This window comes from Clupea harengus, chromosome 9, assembly GCF_900700415.2.
Source record: "Clupea harengus chromosome 9, Ch_v2.0.2, whole genome shotgun sequence".
NCBI lineage: Eukaryota > Metazoa > Chordata > Actinopteri > Clupeiformes > Clupeidae > Clupea > Clupea harengus.
Window position 1 is genome coordinate 19,448,256 of NC_045160.1, and position 23,886 is coordinate 19,472,141.

Genomic DNA, 23,886 nt, shown 5'->3' on the forward strand with positions numbered 1-23,886 from the left:
AAGAACCAAGAGAAATGAAGTCTGTTTATATTGCAGGAATTTGCCTGTTGCCCCAGTTGCAGTTGGACAGAAATGCAGGAATATGGACCAAAACACACTTTGAGGTTGGTCAGTTTATTCTCTAATAGTTTACCTTTCATGCCTGCCTGGTTGAACCTCCGGTTATGCACTACAAACCACAGCTCTGAATACAAACTATGATAGCTTCAGTTCTGCCTGGACTTATTCCACTCAACATTCCACTGCCCTAATACCACCTCCCCCAACACTCTTAATACACACTCACACACACACACACACACACACACACACACACACACACACACACACACACAAACACAAACAAACACACACACACACACACACCTCCTCCACCCCCACTTTTGAAGTGCCTGGAGCAACGCTCAGTCTCTGTGTAGACCGAACTGGGCCACTGACTAGCGGTCCAAATCTACATACATCTGTCACCCCAAATCTGGCTGGGTGATATCTCGAAGCAAAAGAAGAAACCATGGTACCCATTTTTTGTCTGGTGTTCTACAGCGGGAAACCTGCTGTAAGCATACATTCCACCACTAATCTCCATGGATACTTCATTGATTGTCATATTGTATAACTTCAGGATCTTAACGCCTGGTCTGATGACCCATGCAGTATTTGCCCTATGCATGATTCACTTCTGGTGAGTAATGTTTCTAAGTAGCAAAATACAGGTTATTTAACATCCAACAAATGCGTACACAATCAGCAAAGAACACTTAAGCTTCCTGACCAACCAATGAACAAACACTTCCACAAGCATATATTATGCATTTGCAAAGAACAACATAGATTATGCAACCTCTAAATCATTCATCACAGCAAAAGACCTCAGATCTTGTGTATCGCAGATCGGATTGTATGCCCCTCACCAACCGCAGCACTATCCACTGCCTCACATAATGTAATAATAACCTTTATCCTGTGATCCATGTTGGTATGTATTGAGACTCTATTTATCGTTCCCGATATGAATCTTGTCATCACAACTCATTTTTGGGTTCATTTACAAACAGGCGGCTCCTTGTCTGTTCAGCTTGTTCTCTCCTCCACCGCCTTTATTGTTTTTAGCTCTCTCTCTGTCACAGTCACATGGAGCTGCTTTAAAGTGAGTACACTTGAATGAGAATGTAATTCCTCAACCAGGAACCAGCTAGGCAGGACCCCTACAACCCAATCACAGGCCACAGAACCACACATAAAAAGCTCAAATGCAAAGGGTTATCAACAAAGTAAAGACCTCTGTGTTTGATTTCTATTCTATATGCTGTTGCTCTACCCACTTTTGCTCTACCCACTTTTGCCATTACTTCGTTATGTGGTAGACTTGTCAGGATGTAGTGGGAACAGATAGACTCCACCACTCTATATATACTGATTGCTTCTCCAATAGAGTAGAATCGGATATGTACTGTTTACTTCTCCGGGAATGCATATTGTAAACAGCAGTATTTCTCTGAACCTTATTACTCACCAATGCTCCCATTAAGGACTTATCACCAAACACTGGTGTGTCACCTGACTGGTGACACTGTAAGTTCATTTATAAACTAAGCACTTCAGGTATTTGTCAAGTATTTGTTATTGTGATTAACACACTTATGTGGTTAAGAAAGTGTTGGGACCTGCACTGTACATTGACCATGGCTACACAACCCACCAAAGTAGTTAGCTCTCCCTACTAACAAGGTCCCAGAGGCGGTGGGAAAGCGATCAGGACATGGTCGCCCCCATCACCACCACAAGCCTTGGCAACGGCGGAGGCTCATTGAAGGCAGGAAAACAGCTGCAGTCCCTGAGGTGTTGGAGAGGCTAGGCCACTGGAAGTAGAGGGTTCTAGTCTCAGGGGTCAGGGAGGTGATGACGTGAGGACCCTCCGGCTACCAGCAGTGGCAATGTGGAGGATCCCCTGGCTGGTGGTGGTGAGTCTGCGGCGGTCCTTCTGGCAGGCAGCGGGGGTGTGGTGGCCCTTCTGGCTGGTGATGGCGCGGTGGCAGCAGTGATGTGGAGGTCTGTTGGAGGCCCTCTATGCCGGCAGCGTGGAGTGCCAAAGCTTCAGCACCCAGATAGAGCACGGCTCCGGGAACATCCACAGCGGCCTCAAACCTGGCCAATGGGTCCAGCACAATGATTTAAGGTGTATGTTAGACAACCAAAATGGATGGTCAATCATGTGGCTGGCATCATTTACCGGCAGTGATTTTCTTACCTGCATCTTGGAGAATTCGCCAATGACCGTGGTGATGTGGACCGTGGTGGATCTCCAACTCCGTGGTCTTGGGCCACCCGTCCCAGGCAGGGTTCCCGGGTTGACCAGCAAAATGGTGGACCACCAAGACTCTGCACAGGGTGCCATCAATGTTGAAGTCCAGGTATAGTCTGTTCGTATGGTCCAGAACGAGGACGACCTGGACCCCTGTTTAATCTGCCGACCACATGTTGAATTGGGTGACCCGCGGAGAAGTTGGCGGCTGGTCCTGAGGTCCATGGCAGCTCCTGGCAGGCTGGGAACGCAGCTGAAATCTGGCCCAGGTCCTGTCAACACCGATGAGCTCCTCAATCTTCTCCAGTGTCGTCATCTCCAGCACTTCTGACACCAGTGTAGTGCCTTTGGGTTCTTCTGAAGTGACAACTCGGCAGTGTTGCTTTCGATTTGGTTGGAAGCCTTTTATTATGACACCTGCTAAACCATAATTACACATAGATTAGTGGCACAACAGGACCAGAGGTTACCATAAACATAAAACATAAGAGATTACCAGCGGAATTAAACAGGTGAATTTTAAACAATCGCACACACTTTGACTAGAGAGAAAAGGGATACACAAGAGATACACAACCTGACCACTACAGCACAACCGACACCACACAATACCCAATGAATGCTGAGGGGTTATGCAACAGTGTCCCGCCCAGAAGTTCTATACACCCACCCCCAACATGCTACAATATATAGGCCCTGCCTCCCAAATGACCACAGAATGAGTGAATTTGGGACATTTGGGTCTCAGTCATCCATAAGATCTAGGTTGTAGACGTTAAGGAGGGCATCAGTGTTTTTACTCCAAGCCAAGGGACTAATCTTTCTGTCTTAAATAGTGCCAATACATAATTAGATACTGCAGCTATGTAGGTTGCAAGTCTCTGTAACAACCCACCTTGCACCTTGAAACGTGACAGAAAGAAGATGTGAAATCTGCCTTCTCCTAGCTCTTTCACCGAGCTGTGACCAACTTACAGTAGGTTCAATTACTAAGAGACATACAGTCTGCACATTCAGCAGGTTGTTACAGCATCACCTGTGCCTCTTTGTGTTCAGGCAATGTTTGTCCAATAACGTTCTACCATTTTGAGTCAGTTATGATTACTTCAATTACATGAAGTAAAAATGCATTGTATCACCAATACAGTGAATCTCTACATTCCGCTGGTCATTAATCATTAAAGTTTCAGGCTGCAATTCACTCAAGCATTACAACTACAAATGTAACCAAGTGACAGGGGAAAGGTTAAAAAAAATGTTAGGCCATGGCTTCACTGATAGTCATTTAAAGTTGTGCCGTAAGTCTACATTGATTTAAGAAAAAGATGTTATCATCCCACAGCTAACGGCAAAATGGATGTAGTGCAGTACAGAATTACGCACAACAGGAAATACCACGCCACAACAAGCCGAGCACTTGATATCTTTCTTGATGCAAATGATTTGACAATATAGGCCATGGTCACATGTAGGTGGTTTAGTATTTTGTAATAGGCATACTTCCAACACATCTTAGCTTGAGATGCATTAAAAAAAAAAAAAACAATTCCCATAGTTTATTCTTGAATATCTGGAATATAAAAACACGAATTATCTACGTAGACGTAGGATATGACTTGGACTTATACATGAAGTATGCTTGCCTACTTGGAAAAAAGCATGCCAAACGAAAATTAACGCTATTTTAACTTCATAAAAAGATTGTAGTAGACGGCTAATCAGGGCGGTGGGTTTTAGCCTGTGCACAAACAAAAACACATTGCCTAAAAAAACGTGACAACAAATTAGCCTGCACATTTGCCCTTAACATAACCCCTACATATCATTATACATGTAAGTAAGTATTCCATAGCAATCATTTCGGACTGAGGAAGTTCTTTCATGTCGTAAGACGATTGGTTCACATTACTCGCGTAATCTTTTTGAGCAAGTGGCAACGCTACCACGCCATTTGGGCTCAATATCTCTACTTGTTCTCTATTTCTTTGCACGGGCGACAGGAGCCATAATGGCGGCAGTTTCAAGCACATCAATTCCTGTTTATTTTGGTAAGCCTTTCAGTTCCTGTCTCGCCTCGTGTAATTGGCTTAGAAACATCAAAAACGCGGATTCAGCACTCTGATTGGTGGAGAACCCTTCAATCACAAAGGGATTCGACGGGTACCCAAGAAGCTTCGGTTGCGCGTGTGCTTCCCCAGGTCCTGGCAGCGCCATCCGGCTGGAGGGAGAGGACTCTGGCACTCTTGTTTTGTCACTGCAAAGGAACAGTGGATGTTTTTATTTTTATTTTCATTTCCATTTCCATTTTTTCTGGATGTACATGGGCGCACTGCCAACAGGGACAAAGCAGCAAAGCGGCAATCCACGACGTCGGTATCGATGGAAAAAATAAGTTGACTGCCCGTGGAAGAATTTTGTTTTCCTCGTTCCAAGGAAGAGGAGAGCTCATTTTATCAAAATGATTCGGATTTCAAGAATCAAGGGAGTGCGGGAGTAGTGACATTCAGAGGAAGACAGCGACCCACATTTTGTGAACACTGCACGAACGTCAATATCCTAAACGCCGTATATCGATGGTCACATTTCCGCGCGACGCTGCTTGAAAATGTGTTACACGGCAACGTTACATAGGTAAAGATTTGTTTGACGAGAGGCTTTTTGCCTGCGTGAAAAGCCAAATACAAGTAAGCTAGCAAGTGACAAGCTAGCGAGCGTGGCCTGATTTAGACCCAGCTAACTTCTGCAAACTGAATGCAGCACTGGCAGTGGGAACAGCGTCGGTGCTGGATCAGACAATATGGCAAACATGAGGAAATTGAAAAGATGAACGCACTGTGTTCTATGTAAATGCACATCGATTTCCCTTTTCTTTCCAAAAAGGGGGAAATCAAATCGAATTTGGGGTGAGGAGAGTTGCTCGTCACTTCCAACATGCGGGAGATTTAAGGCTGTGTAACATTTATTTATTGTGGGGGGAGCGGGATTTATTTTTGTGGCATCAACATTTTAGCCTGTTCAGTTTATTCTGTAAAGCAAGCAGATTCTTCTACAGAAATTCTTTAAGAAGCTTAATATTGCATTAGTCGTTAGCATTTTGCACGCAATAGTAAGGGTCCATTTTCAGAACTAGGTCAGATTCGTAGAATGATAAACCTGGAGGCTCAGTGAGAGTGGGATAATTATGACAACTGACACATTTATTTCCTTCTCATGTCAGATACTTTTGCTTTGATTTTGGTTTTTATATCGTTACATATGACAGCCAAATGACAGTTTGAAAACCACTGCCTCTAGCTTGACAAGTCACATATCTAGTCTGTTCACCGTGAGATCTCACTAGGGACCCATTTTTGCTCCAGTTCTTTTCCTCCCCTTGTTTTTGTTTTGAGTGGATGGCTCTCTGCGGAACAACGGCAACTAATGCCGCAAAGATGATGGCCGCGTACAACGGTGGTGCCTCAGCAGTGGCGGCACACCACCCGCACCATCACCACCAACTACCGCACCTTCCACCTCCTCACCTCCACCACCACCACCACCCCGGACAACATCATCTGCAGCATCCTGGCTCGGCCGCCGCCGTCCATCCCGTTCAACAGCACGCCTCTACGGCTGCGGCAGCCGCGGCCGCTGCTGCGGCGGCGGTGATGCTGAACCCGAGCCAGCAGCAACCGTACTTTCCCTCGCCAGCTCCTGGACAAGCTCCGGGCCCGGCAGCGGCTGCTGCACCAGCCCAGGTTCAAGCTGCCGCGGCTGTCAAAGCTCACCACCACCACCACCATCAGCATTCGCATCATTTACAACAACAGCTGGACATAGAACCAGACAGGCCCATTGGATACGGAGCGTTTGGAGTGGTTTGGTAAGTTACCATTACCTGTCAAAGTACTTATTTGGGTTCGAGTTTTTCTGGGAACAGATATTTTCTGCTTGTGGACTGAAGTAGGCTTGTCCGTTTGATGAGTCAAGTTGGCCCGACAGATAATTGATTTGCTTGAGAATAATTTAACAGTCCACAAAGTTAAGGATGTGCGCGTTCAAAACTTCTCGGCGCCGTTTGTGACCTATCACGTCTGACATTCCTCTCTGGAAAATACAATTGAAAGAGGATTTAGCCTGTCTTTAGCGTATACTGTTTTTCTTTGTTGCGTTTTTAAAAAATAAACTTTTTGGCACATTGCTTTATCTGGCAGCACCTTGTGAGTCCTGATAAGCTCTTTTAAAGACTCAGATTAAATCAGTTTCTCTGTTCTTGAAGGAGAGATCTCAACAGAAGTTCCGTGCACTACTGATATTGTATTGTTTGTTCATTGTGACCTCTCATTGAGGGCCTATTGTTGGTGGGCGTCTGGATCTAATCACCTATAACTCAGAACAGTAGCTGAGCTTGTATTCACAACTTTCTGCAGAGCATTGCCTGCATGTATCTAGTGTTGATTATTTTTTGGGTTGAGTGTATGGGCCTGCATTTATAATATTGCCATTATGTCATATGGCATATGATAAGTAATGAATACAAATCTTTAGCAGTTTTTATTTCAATATTTTAAAGTTCAAATTGAGATTAAATGCGTCTTCCCCGAGTTGGCTCTGTGGCGGCAGCTATTGCTCATAGAAAAGCACTGGCTTCCACATTTGAAGTGGAGGGTTTGATGACATGGTTTCGAGTACAAATTAGTTCCCTCATGTTTATTTGGCATTATCTCTGTTTTGTGTAGAAACAGCTTAATAGCTTGTTTACTTGGCCGATGTTAGTGCTTTCTGCATTCATATCTGGGCTGTTTCTAGTTGTTTTGTTTTTTCACGCTGTTGCGGTATGGTATTAGCAAACAGCAAGGAAGTTTGAAGGGATGTAGGAGATGATATGTTAAAGAATGTATGTTTTTTTGACAGTTGACAATTTGTATTTGTCAAGAGACTAATACAAAGGGTGATAAGCTTACAGGACATGACAGAGTAAGCAAGCTCATGAAAACACAGGTTAGTAATAAGTGCATTACGGGTGTTACAAAAGGTTCGTTAGGGTTAGAGTATGTTGTATGGCCTCCTTGGTCTTCAAGGAGTGTGTGTGTGTGTGTGTGTGTGTGTGTGTGAGTGTGTGTTTCTGTGTATGCGTGCTTGGAGCAAAGACTCTGGGGCTGCCCTTCTCTTGGCTCTTCCCCTCATATCTGCGTCAGCACAGTGCAGGCCCCAGCACTCACTGTCGCCACTGTAATCTCACCCTGACCTTTCTTCAAAATCGCTTCCTGTTGCTCATTGTCTGCTTTTAATCTGCGCCGCTGCTTGACTAGGTATTTATAGCCCATCACTGGAGGCAGAGAGATGGCACCGGAGCACCCCGGAACAGTGTGTGCATGGGGCGGTGGGTCAGAGAGATGGAGAAAACAAGGGACAGACTGGAAGAGATAAGGGGAGGAGGGATGAAAGGAGAGAGTGAGGAGAGAAGAGAAATGGTGCGAGCTAGGGAGCATGGTGAGGAAAGACAGAGATAGGTGAGAAAAAAAACTGGAAGTGATAAAAAGGGGGAAAAAAGAGACAGAGGGGTTGTTTTAAGTTGCTCTCCGTGGACTTGGAGTGTGTGCTAGGGGGAGGTGGGGCATGTTGACTCGTGTTGACTGCCTGACCTTCTCTGACTGATTTCACAAGATTGAGCAATGTGTAGGGTAGTGCTTCTCTCTTCAAAACCCTCAGCCTGACATTAGATGGTTTGTAGCAAGCTAATGACTAAGGTGGGTGATTGCGCTGCAGCTGCCGTAAACAGGTCTAAATAACTGTAGAGTGCCAAGCAAGAAACTAAGATCTAGTTGGGACATTTTCTGTGGAGATTGGCTTTTGGCAGACTGCACTAGAGTACAGTAAGTGCTTGCTGATGCATGCAGTGGTGAAATGTGGACTAAATTGGCTTAGGCCCCAGCAGAGAATGCATGTCGTGCTGATCTGTGTTCGGCCCCAGATGGACGTATCAAGTTTAAGGTTTTCTTCACCATTTCACCATATTTTACAGTATGGACACCCACATTTGCCAACATTAAAAATTCAGTGTAACATCTTAATGCAGGTGGGTGGTGTGATCCATAAGCCACACATATATACACACACACACACGCACATACGTGTGCTCGTGCACACACACACACCAATTAAATATGTAATGTGCATGGCTGAAAATATCGTTTGTCATTGCCATCTATTCGTTATTGTTTTGTTTTTCTTTGAGTAATAAGACAAAGTATCTGGGCCTAACCTATTTGCTAGGCATCTTGTTAAGGCACAAGTTGTGTCCTCATTCGTGAGGATGGTGTATATTTAGACACAGTGATGGATAAATCATCCTTTATTTAGCTGGCTTATAAACTGCAGGAAAAGTGTGTGTGTGTGTGTTTGTGTGTCGGGATGTTCATTGTCAGGATTTTTTAATCTAGTCATTTATATTTGTTAAATGGTCAGGATTTGGTTTGGGGTTGATCTTTGTGTTTTTAAGTCCACCCACATATTGAAGACATGACAACGGTGGGATCATTCTGCCATTCCCCTGGGAACATAATTCACATCTTTGCTGTATGAAGATGGCTTCCAGGATCTGCATTAGACAGCATCTGATTTTTGGCAAAACTACTGTCATTCATATTCTTCATCCACCAGCTAACCCAGAGCAGTTTGAAATCATGTTTCTGTACTTCTTTAGGAGAGTGTTTCTGACCTAAGATGGCCCGAGCTGTTTGCCCAGCTGTCTGTGTTATCTTTTTCACTTTCCCTTCTGGAGGAAATTATGTGTTTTTTATTTGTCAAGAAGGACCCTCAGGGCGATTCCACCACTCATAACAGAAGTGTCCAGTGCAGGGGCTTTTGATCATGGGATGGAATGTTTACGTGGTCAGTCACACACATGCAGGCACTCTCTTCCCCCAGTGACTTGATGTAAGGCCCTGTTACCTATCATATGACCTTGGCCTCATGCCTAAAATGGTGAGGCAGGGTGGGGGGAGCGGTTACTTGGAGGGAATGAGAATTTATGTCTGGTTTCCGTTTGCCATTGTGTGTTTAACCATTCTGAAAATCCTCCAACACTGTCCTCTCTAAACATGTCCTCCACCATCCTTATCCCCACTGAGTCATGATTGCAGAGTATTACTTCACCCTTTCAAGGGTATGGCCTCCACGGTGAAATATTGTCCATCCACAAATAAAGACAAAGAGCAGGGAATATGATGTACTGTATGTTCTTGAGATTGCTATTAATGGTATATATTTTTTTAGAATCAAGTGGCTTCTGTCGGGCAGATACCCCCTAACATTTACATTGGAACAGCGAGGTGGGCATAGAGGGGCACATCCACAGACGTCAGACACTTTTCACTGAATTGCATTGCAGTTTCACATGATATTGCTTGCTGATTGAAAGGAAGTCTGTGGGAAGCTTATCATATAAATGAGGATACGGTCAGGTCTTATTAAGAAAAGTCTCGGGTGCAGCGATGGGTAGCTGAATATAGAAAGAAAAACGCAGTGGATATTAGGTCAATGTCGTTTTTATATTCAGGAGGTGCTGAGAGTGAGGGTTTCTACAGCAGTTTGACCCGTGTGGAGGTGCTTCCTTGAAGCTGGCCACGGACTTTGGTTTTTGGCAGACTTGGTGAATAGTGTAGCCACAGATTTAGAAGAGCTGAGAAAAAATTAAAAACAAAATAAAATTCAGGCTGTTTTCATACTTGGTACGTTTTTCTGGTCCGAACGCAGTTATAATTATTCCCTCCTCCCCTGCCTCTGCTGGTTTCTTTTCACATTACATAATTTAGTTGTGAGCCATGGTCCGTTTATGAAAACACATAAGGAATGTGCAGCTTTTATTTATCAATGTCTCGAGGCAACCACGCAAAGTAAGAGAAGGAAAATGGAGGGCTGTACTCAATAGATGTTTTTTTCTTCTTTTTGTAATTTTTTTATTTTGGATGAATTTTTTTGCAGAGACCGGCACCAAAGCGAGATTCATTTACAGAGCATACACTCAAGTTACCCACAAGCATGAATTGCCATGCAGCTGTCATCCAGTCACTATTTAAAAATTGTTAGCGTCTTAGAAAATTGCATGTTAATAAATAATTTAACCTTTAACCTGATTTATTGTGGGAGAATTTGGAGCCATCAGCAGTGATAAATAGTGTCTACTTCCTCGTTTTCGATTAGATGGCTTTCACACGAAAAGTCCAGGTAAACCGTACCCCAGACCCCAGATGACTCTGGTACGGTCCCTAGGTGTGCACCTAAGTTGAAAACGAACTTCACATTAACGATCAAACTGGTCTAACGGCTTAAGCGTACCCTGGTTTTAGTGTGGAAGCATCCTAAATGGACTCGGGGTCCGGACCACACGCTCTACTGTGAGAACACCCTCAGTGAAATACGAACTGGCCCACGGACATGCCTGTTTACATGCTGCTTTTTATGATGCATAACACCCCTTATTATTGGCTGTCAGCTGAACTGAAAGCGAAAGCATGGCATTTTTTGAATGTCACCACAAGTAGGTCACACGTGTTGTAGAGCGGTCCACAGGGGTCTTGAAAATGCAGTTTTTATTGCTGTGAGTGATTAAATGTAAACACATTACAGGTTTATATCTGCTTTCAGGTAAACATTTCGGTGTATGCAGCGTGAAAATATACACTGCATAATGTAATTAATCAGGGATTGGTGTGATCAGGTTTGTAACGCCTTCTGAGAAACATTTGTTAAAAAAAATAAACACTGTTCTGTTATCAGTTTGAATATTGACCGCAGTCTGCCAAACCCTTGACTTATCAGCAGAAGACATATATCCACGAATGCAGCTGTTGGTGGTGAGACCCAACTAGAGGTCGTTGACCCTGCTGCATTCTGTGCATGCTGCTGCTGGTGCTGCTGCCCTTGCACCCTGACACTCCTCCTGGGTTTTGCCTGGATTCCTCCTACTTCCTGTTTTCCTTCCCGGTTAGCCATGCCCTCTGTGTTTCGGCCCCTCATACATTATTATGTATTTGTTTTTGTTTTTTTTCTTGCCCTGATCGCTCTTTGTCTCATTTTAAAGGGCCATTATATTGGCACTGATGGCTGCAAGCTTTTAGTGCCTGCAGCATAAAAGGCCCAGAGCCGGGGTCTGGGTTTTTTTCAGCAGCCACAGCAGTCAAAAGCAGCTCTTAAGAGGCCTGCATTTGGCAGATGTACAGGCCAAGAGGAGAGTAAAGGCTTACCTTTGAAGTCGGTGTGTGTTTGATTGGTGGAGGGTGTTTTTGGTGTTGGGAGGGAGAAGGCATACCTATTAACCCCTTTGACACATGGCTTTGTCAGGTTATTTTAAGGTGTCTGATTGTTCTGAGCTGAGGCAGAATCATCAGTTGGGGCTGACAGCAGTGTCTTACTTTAGGTCTCTATCTCTTCTATGTGTTTCACTTTTGATCGGATATTGTTTCTGTGCAGTCATTACTGATGTAAAGTGCTCTGAGTTAATGATATATTAAAGAGGTTTTTTTTAAAAGTCAAAGTCTCTCCTCTTACATCAATCTGGCAATCCTCCTCTCAGCCCCACTGTTCTTTTATTTTCTTTCTTTGTTTCTCCCTGCCTAGCTCTTTGTTTACTGCGTCTCCTCAATATCTCAAGAACCGCTTAAGCTCAAATTTGGATACTTGGCTACATCACACAATCTGTTTGGACCCCCAATGATCACTGCTTGCAGCTATATTTAAACTAATTTTTATGTTCAATGTCGATACGTTACATTTAATATTGTTTTCAAACATATTCTTGCCTTCAACTTATAACCCTACGTTTTGTATATGCATGCATATTTTACAAAACATTGTCTAGTACAGTTATACAATGAAGCTCATATTGTTGCTTATGTATACATGTACATTTTACAAAATGCTCAAATTTAGCACAAGAATATATCTGGTATAGTCATATTCACTAGACAGGTCACATCCCCAAACCATTGTTCTTAACACACTTTTCTTGGAACAGAAAATACCCAATTTTACTTCATTCTTGCTAATTCTCTAACTTCGGTCATATGCAGTACGTGTAGTTTGACAAAAATAATCCCTTTATGAATAGGGCAGATGGCCTGTTGCTAATGTCATTTAGAATTTGAAAAATGTCTCACTCTGCCTTTGCCATTGTTACCAGCCGCCTCGGTGCTTGTTTTAGAGTCCCCTTGGGCCAATGGTTTTGCATGCGGGCTACCACACCCACAAACAGGTATGGCTGTTTGCAAGGGCATTTGAATATGTCTGTCCTCACGTCTGGCTACCATTGAGCTTCTATTTAGAGTGAGTGAGTGAGCATGAGAATGAGGATGAATTGCTTGTGTCTCGTGCCACACCCTTCGCAAACTGTGTTGAAATGCTTAGTCGTGGAGGGCGCTGGTAATAGTCAAATGCTCATTCTCTCCCACACACACACACACACACACACACACACACACACACACACACACACACACACACACACACACACACACACAGAAAACAGGAACATATGAAGACAGTCAAGTTATGTCAACACCTCCCCTCCCTTGACATACATGCACACACACTCTACGTAGGGAGTCTATGTAGGGAACATAGACCTACACTCTATGTAGGGAACTTTGTAGTGTTGGTACATACTCCTTGTCCAACCACCCTGTAAACATTGGGGATGGTCCATTAAGAAGAGGCTGAGCATTATCATGGCCTCTAGAGATCTTCCCTCAGCACGCTAACTGCAGAGGAGCTCATGGTTGCGCCAATGACTAAGCACCACACAATTCCAAGCACTCCGTGCACGTAATCCCACCAGCGGTCATGGAGCTCAAGGCCCAAGTGGCCGGTGTGAATCAGTGTTTAGCTCACAACTCCTCCTCTGACGTGTGTTTGGAGGTCGAGCACTGCCAGGAATGCCCATCAAAGTTCACCCACACACATGCACACTCAGGCACGTTCTCGCTGTGGAACACAGGCGGTGACGGGTGAAAACAATACGAAGAAGACGGGAAAGAAGAGAAGTCGAGAGAGTGAAAAGTTATTTTCAAAGCCGGAGCTGATTAGAACATCCTCAGGAAATGGAGGGAGGGGATGTTTGTGTGTGTGTGTGTGTGTGTGTGTGTGTGTGTGTGTGTGTGTGTGTGTGTGTGTGTGTGTGTGTGTTTGTGTGCTGTGGTGGGAAACGACATTGATTAGGACAGCACTGAACAGGAAGCCTGAATTGCGTGGGGGGGAGGGGAGTGAGTGAGTGAGTGAGTGTCCCTTTTGCTTCTTCAGCAAGCAGAACTGTCCACTCCTCTCATTTATAAACAGCAGCATCCCATTTCCCCTGCTCTTCTTCTCCTCCTCCCTTTTCCCATCATCAGAGAGGAGTTAGCTGAAGAAGAAAAACATGCCATTTTCATCCTCCTCCATCAACACGGGTTAGATGGAGTCTCTTACTGTGGCTGATGGGGAAACAGCCTCACGGGCATCCGCCATTACTGTAATATCTCCAGCTTGAACAGTCCCTGGACGCCAGACTTCATTGTCGGAAGCATTGTTTGGCCCCTAATAAGGGGCTCAGTACACAATACGAAGCTAAAACCATCATTATTTAAACTATAGCTTTTGTATTCCTCCTTTCTTTCTTCTATATCTCAGAACAGAATTGGAACTTACTAGCTGTGCCTGCCTAACACAATGCAGTATGATTTTGCCCAGCAAGAGGGACCATTAGTGTGTGGTTTCGTGAATTGTGCCTCTCCATTGGAGAGCTCTTGGGGGAGAACCGCCACTTAGTGTTCATTTACTCACTCCGTTTAAGTCACATTGTAGTCCTTCACACTTATCAAGGTCCACATCTGCAACGCATTTTAGGCTATTGTTTTTATGTTGTCATGGCAATAAATCTCTGCAGTCTTGGTGCCGAAACTAAGACATTGGGTTTGTCGAACACACATTCTATGAAGAGAAACAATAGGCCCTATATGATTCAGATGGACAACTAGGCACAAAGATATTTCACTGGTGTAGTTTTGTACACACATTTATTTCAAATGAAATAGCTTCAAAGTAAAAATATACCTTTTGCTGTTTCTGTTGTGTGTTTCTTCTGTGTGCATATATGATCATACCTACCAGTGATACACAGTGTGTTGATATGGGCCTGACTAGGGGAAGCCTGTTCTCTCACCCATATTCTTGTCTTTTTCTTCCTTGTTTTTTCAATGCTTATCAGCAAACAAATAACTAATTTCTTGTTGAAATCTACTTTGGAATTTAAAAAGCCTGTCTCTCACATGGTATGGTATATAATCATTCTCCATGTAACTTTTTGCGTGTGTTTTTGTGACCTAAATGTAGTTTGGAGTGTGAACCGCAAATATGGGCTAAAACAGATTACTTTTAAAACAAATATTATATGATTAATGAAAACAGACCGTTGGATGTCATCCATAGTGGCAAGGTCAAGACTGCCTTTACCTTTTAATTCAGGACTCTCAGCAATTCCTGTCTTGTTTCATGTCGACAATCAACATCTTAGCTAAGAACTGTTTAGTTAAGTTCCGTTTAGCAGAACTTTCAATTGGAAAATGAAGATTCTTTTCGAGCATATGAAGTTTTATACAAAGCTGGAAGACAAAAAAGCTATAAACTTGAGATAACTACTAAGTTGGCTTTTTTCATTTCCCTTTTTATCATGGCTACCAGGCTAATTCATTCGGAAAGTGGGCTTGAGTTTAGCATTCATATGTGACCTCACCCTCTAAACACGATTGTTTTAAAAACATATTTTAATATCTGTTTATCGCATTCACGTACAGTATAATATCACGCATGGGGAATGTATTCTGTACACCCTCAGAGAAAAGGGGTTTTCTGATGATCTGACTCCTATGCTGTGAGTTTATTGGCAGGGAGTGGTCTCGTTGCATCACACGTCAACATGACCCATAAGCTGTTATCAGCACGGAGCACCTTTCCCCAACCACCCATCTGCAGTCTACTGTACCACTGGGCCTGGCTGATAGCATGTGCGTGTTACATTACGAGCTGGACATTATGGTGCTTCTAGCTATTCTGATAACGTGCATGTTCTCCAGTATCTACAAGAAACCCTGTCGAGCTCTAAAATGAAATTGGGCAAAGCTGGCTGGTAAGGCCAGCCCTCGAAGAAGCTGAACATAGAACAGCTGAACATAACCACTACTCAACCGTTTCGGCTGTTATCATGTCTGTTGTGAACATGAGGCTATCCCAAACCTTTTGTGCTTTATATTGCCAGTCATCAGATCACTTTTTTTCTTTGCTGATTTCGCACTAGGCTCAGGACCAGTTCTCCCTCTTGCCCTGACCAGCTGTAGCTCATGTTGGCTCGTCTCTGCCGCCTTGTTGTTTTGCGCTGGTTTTGCTCGACGAGGGGTGTGTAGTTTTTCTTTCTTCAAACATGCTGAGATGATGTTTTGCTGGCATATACCGGTACATGTTTTCTGCCACCCCTCCTCTCTGCTACACACACACACATACTCACACACTTTCTCTTACCTTCCCATCGCAGAAAATCCCTCTCCTACAAATTAGCTACGTTGTTAGGGCTACCATATGGCACCCTTTGCTGATCCTATTTGTGTGAGGGCTTTGCCTTGGGGTGGTGTGAGTGCGTTGGTTGGTTTGTGCGTATTGTGTGTGCTTGGGGGGTGGGGGGGGGGGGGGGGGGGGTGTGAGGAAGGTTTGGAATGTGCTCAGGCTAATGGCGCATGCTTGGCTTTGGCCCCGGGGGCAGCAGGCTTTACCTCCCTGCCCAGCATGCCACAGTCCAACAGCCCCCACCCCCACCCCCGCGCTCCCTGTCACATACGCATATATGTGTACACACAGACACACACACACACACACACGCGCGCACGTGCAACGATTACCAGCTAGAACCTGTAGGTCATTGAACCCTTTTTTTCTAAGTCTGACACAAACACAAATTGGTGCAGTAGAAGGTGTGTAGGAAAAGCTTGTGTTTTGAAGGAGACAAATGTCCAAATTGGGCTGTCTGTCAAGGCAAAACAATCTGAGAGAGGAGAATGAAGTGGAGATGGAGGATTCCCAATAGATCAAGAACAGGGTTTCATCCTTTAGGTGTGTCTTATGACAATCACACAGAATGTTTTTGTGTTGGTAGCTAGCACTTATCATTAACACACACCTTGGCCATGAACCCAGAGGTGCAGGGTTAGCGGGCGCTTCCAGGGTCTAGCTCCTCCACTCCACACAGTTGGTGTGGCCAGTAGGACCCAGAAGAGCTCCACTGATAATCCATTATTGGCCATCATCCCCTTCAGGCCTCCACTGGCCGAGACTGATCGATTCTGACAGCGCTCAGTTGGAGCATATGCGTGTGTGTGTCTGTGTGTGTGTGTGGGGAGGGCTGCTGTGTATCTGAGGGGTCATGTTTGTCTGTGTGCAAGTCTTTATGGTCTCTCTTCTCTTTCTCTTTCTCTTTCTCTCTCTCTCTCTTTCTCTTTCTCTCTCTCTCTCTTTCTCTCTCCCGGAGGACCACTTTCCATTTTTGTAATTACTAAAAATAGTCTGTTTTGCATCTTATTCTTCCTTTTCCCTTTTTTCTATCTAATCTCACGCATCGTAGCCTTAATCAAGAAATACTTTTGCGTGTGTACTATGTACCTGTCTGATGAAAGCGGGTAGATACAACCTTCACCCAACCAGGATATATCCTGATTATCTCTTCTTTTCTCTCCTCCCTGTCATCACGCAATCAGAATGTAGTCGTGTCATGCAGTCGTTCTCTCTCCTCCTCCCTCCTTCTCTCTCTCTCTCTCTCTGTTCCTATCTAGCCTACATAATCTCATATAGCTTCCTCGTGCCAGTAATTGCTTTAAATGAGGAGCACACCCATGAAATAAAAACGAAAATCAAATCCTTTTTTTTTTTTTTTACTCGTCAGCTCCCTCTCTTCAACCCTCTAGTGGTCTTCAGTGTGTTTGGCTCGGGCAAAGATCAAATGAGAGGGTTAAGAGATAAAATACATCACTCTCCAGCGTCTACACAATTACATTTGAATGTGATGTAAATTTGCTTGCACTGATGTTCCAGTAATGACCGCGTTAAGGAGGAGGGGTGGTGTGCAAGCAAATGTGGCCTTCGGTTGGTGACTTCTTGAGAATGCCGCCAGTGTTGTGAGTTGTAGGAGTTCTACTGGCCCTAAATGTATAATCTAGAACAATTGATTCAGGGAAACAGCTGAAATCTATTCTCTTTCAGCAGTTCTCCATGTATTGTGTGGGCTCTGTGGTTTGTAATGAGGGATTATGTCTTGAGTCCACTTTGGCTGCATGCAGCTCCCTTTTCTTTTCACAATATATTTATAGATTTTGAATATTTTTGTGGTGTCTGGCAGTTATGGCTTTGCTGGTGTGTGTGTGAAACTAGAAAGAGCAGTGACAACCAATTAGCAGCGTTAGGCCTATCGCTCCCATGCAGTATGCACCTGAGCTGGACCACGACAGGAGATGGGGAAGTGAAATATTGGGAAGTGAACTGTTTGCACGATCTCTACCACTTTCATTTTTTCCTCTTCTTGTCATTCCCAAACTCTCTCTACATTTGCTTTTCTCCCAATCAATTTTCCCGGCAATGAGAGAGAGAGAGAGAGAGAGAGAGAGAGAGAGAGAGAGAGAGAGAGAGAGAGAGAGAGAGAGAGAGAGAGAGAGAGAGAGAGAGAGAGAGAGAGAGAGAGAGAGAGAGAGCCTTTTGCGGTGCTGATATCAAGGAGACATAAATCTGCTGCACCCATGTGCACAGTCTCCCTCCTCTCTTATGCATAGTGACCATGGTGCCAGAGTGACACACAAGATACAGATGATCTCTGCCTGTGTTTGACCAATGACTAGGCCTCCCTCTATCTCTCTCTTCCCCAGTTCATTCTCCTTCTCTCTGTGTCCTCCCCACGTCCCTCTCTTCTAGACATCTGTGGGTCTGTGACGTGCTTTTAGAAGTGCCTCCTCTGAAGCTACAGGATGATTGAAGCCATCCAAGAGGCATAGCTCGGTGGAGTTGCCCTTTTCTTGGTTAGACCAAGTCCAATAAGAAATTATTATCTTGGTTCTGTCCCATGCCTTTCACTCCACAGAGTGTTTGCATATGTGTGCTTGCTAGTTGACATTTTGATGATTTGATTTTTCCGGTTCTTTATGTACACTGTTTAACAGTATTTTTGCCCTAATATAATTTTATTTGTATCGCTTGATATTTCCTTTTTCATTCAATTTGTAGCATCTTTGATTTGGTATTTGGTTTGTTTTACTATCTCTGGGCTCATCATCATCCTGTGTTGTTTAGCTGAACTCTATTTGTACCTATTGTATGTGCTGGTTCATTTGTGAACCAACTTGTGCATCACGCTACACATTTTACCTATAACAAGACATTTACATTTATTCCGTTTACATTTTCTCATTTAGCAGACTTATTTATCTACAGCAAATTACAGGACAGTGCAGATCTACATTTTCATCAGTGTGTGTGTGCTCCCTGGGTATCGAACCCATGACTTGTTGTTTTTAGCAGCTTACTCTGGGTGTGGACTGTGTGTCATCCAGTGCAAAATGATACTGTATGAAGCTGTGGCTTAAATCAAACGTTCAGAGCCATTGTTTTGATCAATTTGTCCATTTTTGTGTTTTAGTGGAAAATGGTATGACAATTCTTATAAAGAATAGGTCTGGGTAAACAGGTCAGATAGAATAAAAAAAAAAAAAATCCAGCCAGCTTTGTAGTCTTGCAGGCATCCACAGCGTTTTAATAACTGTCTCCGTCACCAAATGTATCCCTTTAATCTGATTCCCTGGTGAGATTAGATATGAGAAAGTGAGTCATTTGAGCTACGCTCGCCTCCACCAGAACAATTTCTTAAAATCTCTTTTTCCCCCCGTCTTTCGTATCTCCTGTCTCTGCTCAGGGCATGCTATGTTCCTGTTACGCTTTTTAATTCGGGAATAACTAGGTCATCAACCCAAATCTGCAGCAAGCCCAGGAAATGATTGGTCGAAGCAAAGCCACTAGATCCATTCTAGCCCCCCCCCCCCCTTCCCTTTGAGTGCCAGGAAACACCAGCCAGATGTACTGACTTGAGCAACACTGTCCCATCTGTCTCCTAATGATGATGATGATGATGATGATGAGAATGATGGGAATGCTTCCAATGGCTGAAATCTACTCTTACCAATTTTTGTAAAAGAACAGATCTCTCCTCCTCTGTCCTCTGCTACAGAGAAATGTGTCATGTTGACGCATTCTGATGATTTCTGCCATGGTTACGTAAGGCAGTTCATTGATCAGATCGCCTTGAAATGATTTAAAATCATCTCGTCTTATTGCTCCCCTACACACACACACACACACACACACACACACACACACACACACACACTAAACCACCAAACCAAATTTCCTGTCATGCCCTCACCCCCACCCCCCTCTGGCTTTTTCAGAACAGAATCAGTCACAGCTTTTCATGGCGTCCTCGTCACTAAGTGTAGTTGAGGCATACTGTCACTGTCACAAGGCTCAGGGTTGGCCACAGTGGAGATTATGGTCATTGAATAAAATGCACAGGCTATGCTTAGAGGAATGAAGTTGGCCATTTAGAACTCACTGTCACTTACTTTGATCAGGTTTTTCTTCTAGTAATCTCAGAATTATTCTAATGACTGACATTTAATGACATGCTCCTTTTGAAAGTACAAACACCAGTAGCATAAAGCGACGAACTCTCCTTTTTGTCCATAAATATCTCTTCTCTCTGTCACAGGACAACAGTAGATCTGCCTGACTATGTGACTGTCTGAGCTCATTAATTCTCATTAATTCTGTTCCCCTTTATAGGCGTGTGAGTTCTCCTAGATGCCTAGCCAACTTGTAGGAGTCTGTATGCTAATTCGGGCATTGCTAATTTCAACCTATCGTCTCGTCACCCCCTGCGCCAAGTGGAATTCCAGGTTTTAAAATGGAATTGGCTATTACAGGAATGACGCAAATGCTCTCTTACCATATGTGATAAAATAGATATTTGACCAGCTTGTCTCTGGCAGCAGAAAATACACACTATGTCAGAGTTATTATTTATCCTAGCAGTGACAGCTTGGCTATGCTAACAGTTTAGAGTTTCAGACCATTCCAGTGCAACGTCTTGGGAGGATTTAAGTCTTTTTTTTTTTATTTAATTTTTATTATCAAGCTAATGTATTACACATGTCAGGGGATCTGATCTGGAGTATTAACCTTAAATTCCTCAAATATTAAGAGGCAATAACATGAAGCCAGATATACCCTTCATGACCTTTAGGCCACGTTCAGCATCTTGCTTATTACTAATCCAGGCCAAACAAGCAATCTCAACACCTGCATTCTTTGCCGGGGTATAATCTAGTGAGAGTAAATTACATCCCAGAGGAAGGTTCAGTTCACTAGTATGCAACCGATAAATTATTCTTTATTTCTTAATCTTATCAGGAGCCATTTGAACAGAATTGCAGTTCTTTGGAAACATCAACAACGTCTTGGTTTTGCACCAGTTTGATAATCAGTGAGTCTGTTGATAAGGATAACACAATAGAGTTTAAAATGGATTTCCATCATGGTGCTCCGTGTGAAGGGATAGCAGGAAGACTTGTCTGGCAGCAGGGCCGGTGAAAATACTGGTTGGTGGTGCACATGCCAAGCATAACAACATACAAAGTAACAAGTGACGTATACAAATATTTACCATATACTGAAGGGTTTGTATGACTTTGTGTGTGGTATATATTATATATATACCCTATCCTTATTTATCTTGGTGGTTTATACAGGGTGGTTAACCACCACAGTGAAGTGCTCTAAAGTGCCATTTAGTTCCCCAGTGCACATACACATTCATCTCAGCCAAGAAGGTAAAGATGTTTTTCTTCATGTAAAGGTTTACACAGCTCTTAAACAGCTTCCTGGTCAGTCTGAAATGCTAGGGTTGTGCCAGGGTTTTTGTTTTAGGTTATTGACCTCACACTTTAAAGCCCATGTAAATCTTGATGGATGGAGAGGTACTAATCTCTGCATTGTCTTATGGCCACCCAGCCGTGTGTAGTTTCATGCCTAATGAAGATTAGGATGAAATGAAATCGTAGCACAGCAGTGCTAAAAATGATGAGCAAAGTGCTATCAAAAGATTTTCAGTGGGCGTTGAAATGGCATGAGTCGAAAAAAAAGAATACTGAAGTGAAAATGTAATCACCTTGCACAGTTAATCCAACCGTCTCAAGCATAGCCGCGTTCATTTATTCATTTCCTTCATGGCCTCTCTCTTTGAACACAGTAGAGAGAAGGAGTGCGCTGGCAGACGTCCCAAAGATTCTCACCTTCCTCCATCAGTTTGAAAGCAACACATGTTCACAGATTGGATGTGCATGTTTAATGGCGACACTCGAGCTAAACATGGACATGCAGGATGGGGTGTGATTGTTGCGTAATCTGTACATGCTTGCCTTTGGGGCGTGTGTGTGTGTGTGTGTGGTGTGTGTGGTGTGTCTGAGTCCGTCTGATGGCTATGTGCCGTCTGTGCCCGTATTTCCTTCACCTCTCTTTGGCAGCTCTTTACTTCCTGAGCTCCTCGCAAGCAGCCAAGGCTGCGGTACGCCGCACAGATAGCGACCTCAGTTGCGTTACAGGGCCTCTTTGTTTTTCTGCAGGTATTCTTGTCCTCACAAAAGCGTTCAGTTTTTAGTTGTACTTTTTGTTGAGTGAATCTCTCCTTTTCGGCAAGCTTGCTCTAGGCCATGTGCAGTTGGAGGTCATGAAATTTCATTGACTGGGATGGTACAGCAAAATGCCTCTGAAACCCTATCACTCAATACAGTAGCATTATTCAGGTGAAATATCTATGTTCAATATTTGTGTGTAGTATCAATTAATTCTTGTTGACTCAGTCTTCCCATGCGTGGCCAAACAATCCCATGTTGATCATGTATAGAGTTACTCCCATGGAACTGCAGTTCATCTTCCTGTTCGCTCTGCATTGTGAGGATATCAGTCGGTTGTACCCGCATGACATGTTGAGGATGACATTTTAAATCTGGATACATCATAACAATACCATGGCAAATATTTAAACAGAGCTTGGGTGGATATTACTGGGCGAGTCATCTGATAACATGAAGTGTGTCATTTGTTTTAACTGATGAGCTTCCAAGAGAGGGAGAGAGAAAGAGAGAGAGAGAGGGTAGAGAGAGAGACCTAAACCACGTATTGATCAGTATGCCAGCCAGTTGATGTTGCTGCAGTCATCCATGATTCTACTGCCGATCATGTCCTACATCAACACAGGCAGAGAAAGCCCTTCCTGTTCAAGGTCCTGTTCAGTCAGTGGAGTTGCTCATAGTATATGATGTGAAGCCTGCAGTTCTATGGGGACACAGTGCATTACTCTTTGTGAATAAAAAAGCTCTCCATGAACCCTGACATGGTAAGTGTCTCCAAATGGCACAAATCTGACATATTTAGTTGAAATTAAACTTACTTAACAATATTTGAAAGTAATTGTTTATCTGTTTTTTACTCCAATGTTGAATGTATACCACTAGTTCCAGTATTCCATTCAGTCACTCCTTAAGCACTGCTGTTGTGTAGAAGCTGCGCTCACCACCGAAGGCCAATCTCTCTTCCTATCTCCCTCCCCCTCTCTCTCCCTCTCTCCCTCCCTCTCTCTATCTCTCTCTCTCTCTCTCTCTCTCTCTCTCTCCCTCCCTCTGGTTCTTCGCCAACCCCGTGTTGAGCTACAGATAATAAAGGCGTTCCTGTGTTCATTGAGAATCGCACAAGGCCAGTGTTTGTGCTGGGCCTGTCACAGCTGCTGTGTCGCAGTGAAGGGGAGAGGGCTGCAGGAATACAGGGCTTGGCTCTGGCCGCTCGTGCCCCGTCAGCATGGCAACCGAGATCCAGGCAGAATCTTTAACGGATCCGACTCTGACCTTACACAGATCCACTGGCTCCGTGCCAGATCACGGCCTAGTCCCATCCACCCTATGTGAGAAGATTTCAGAAACTATATGAATGAATATTAGAGAGAGGGAATCATACCGCCCTACATCGCAGCCTGCTCTCTTCTCTTTCTCCCTAAATGAGCTTTTTAAAAATGCATATCTTTGTGCTTACTGGATGGAAATAAAATGTATAAAAAGACTTGCGAGACTCCCAAGATAACATTTAAGTGATCTAAAAATACAAAAGTATTGACATTTCAAACATGGCTTTGTCCCTTTTTGAATCAATCTGCCTTTTACTCTTTTTTTTTTTTTTTTTTTTTTTTCTCTCTCAAACATTCCAGTGTTTGAAATATTAATGAGGGACAAAATTAATCGTTTCTAATTTTCAGACAGGTTTTTTCGTTGTCTCCCACTTGGATGGTGGATCATGCTGGGGTTGGGTAAAAATGAAAAACCCACGCCGCATTATCACAGGGCAGCCATTTCAATCACGAGAGGAGCTCGGCCATGGCCAGGGCAGGGCTGCTGGGGTGAGGGGCGAGCACAGGGATGCCAGCACAGGGATGCCAGCACAGG

General features: G+C 43.8%; 1 protein-coding gene across 1 annotated transcript in view; it reads left to right on the forward strand.

The window, feature by feature from the left end:
* Window positions 1-4,458: 4,458 nt before the first annotated feature.
* Window positions 4,459-23,886, forward strand: part of nlk2 (nemo-like kinase, type 2) — a 58,106-nt gene continuing 38,678 nt past the window's right edge. Inside the window, exon 1 of the mRNA XM_012830492.3 lies at window positions 4,459-6,164. Within this exon, the coding sequence (XP_012685946.1) occupies window positions 5,695-6,164 (470 nt within the window). The 5' untranslated portion in view covers window positions 4,459-5,694. The remainder of the gene's footprint in view (window positions 6,165-23,886) is intronic.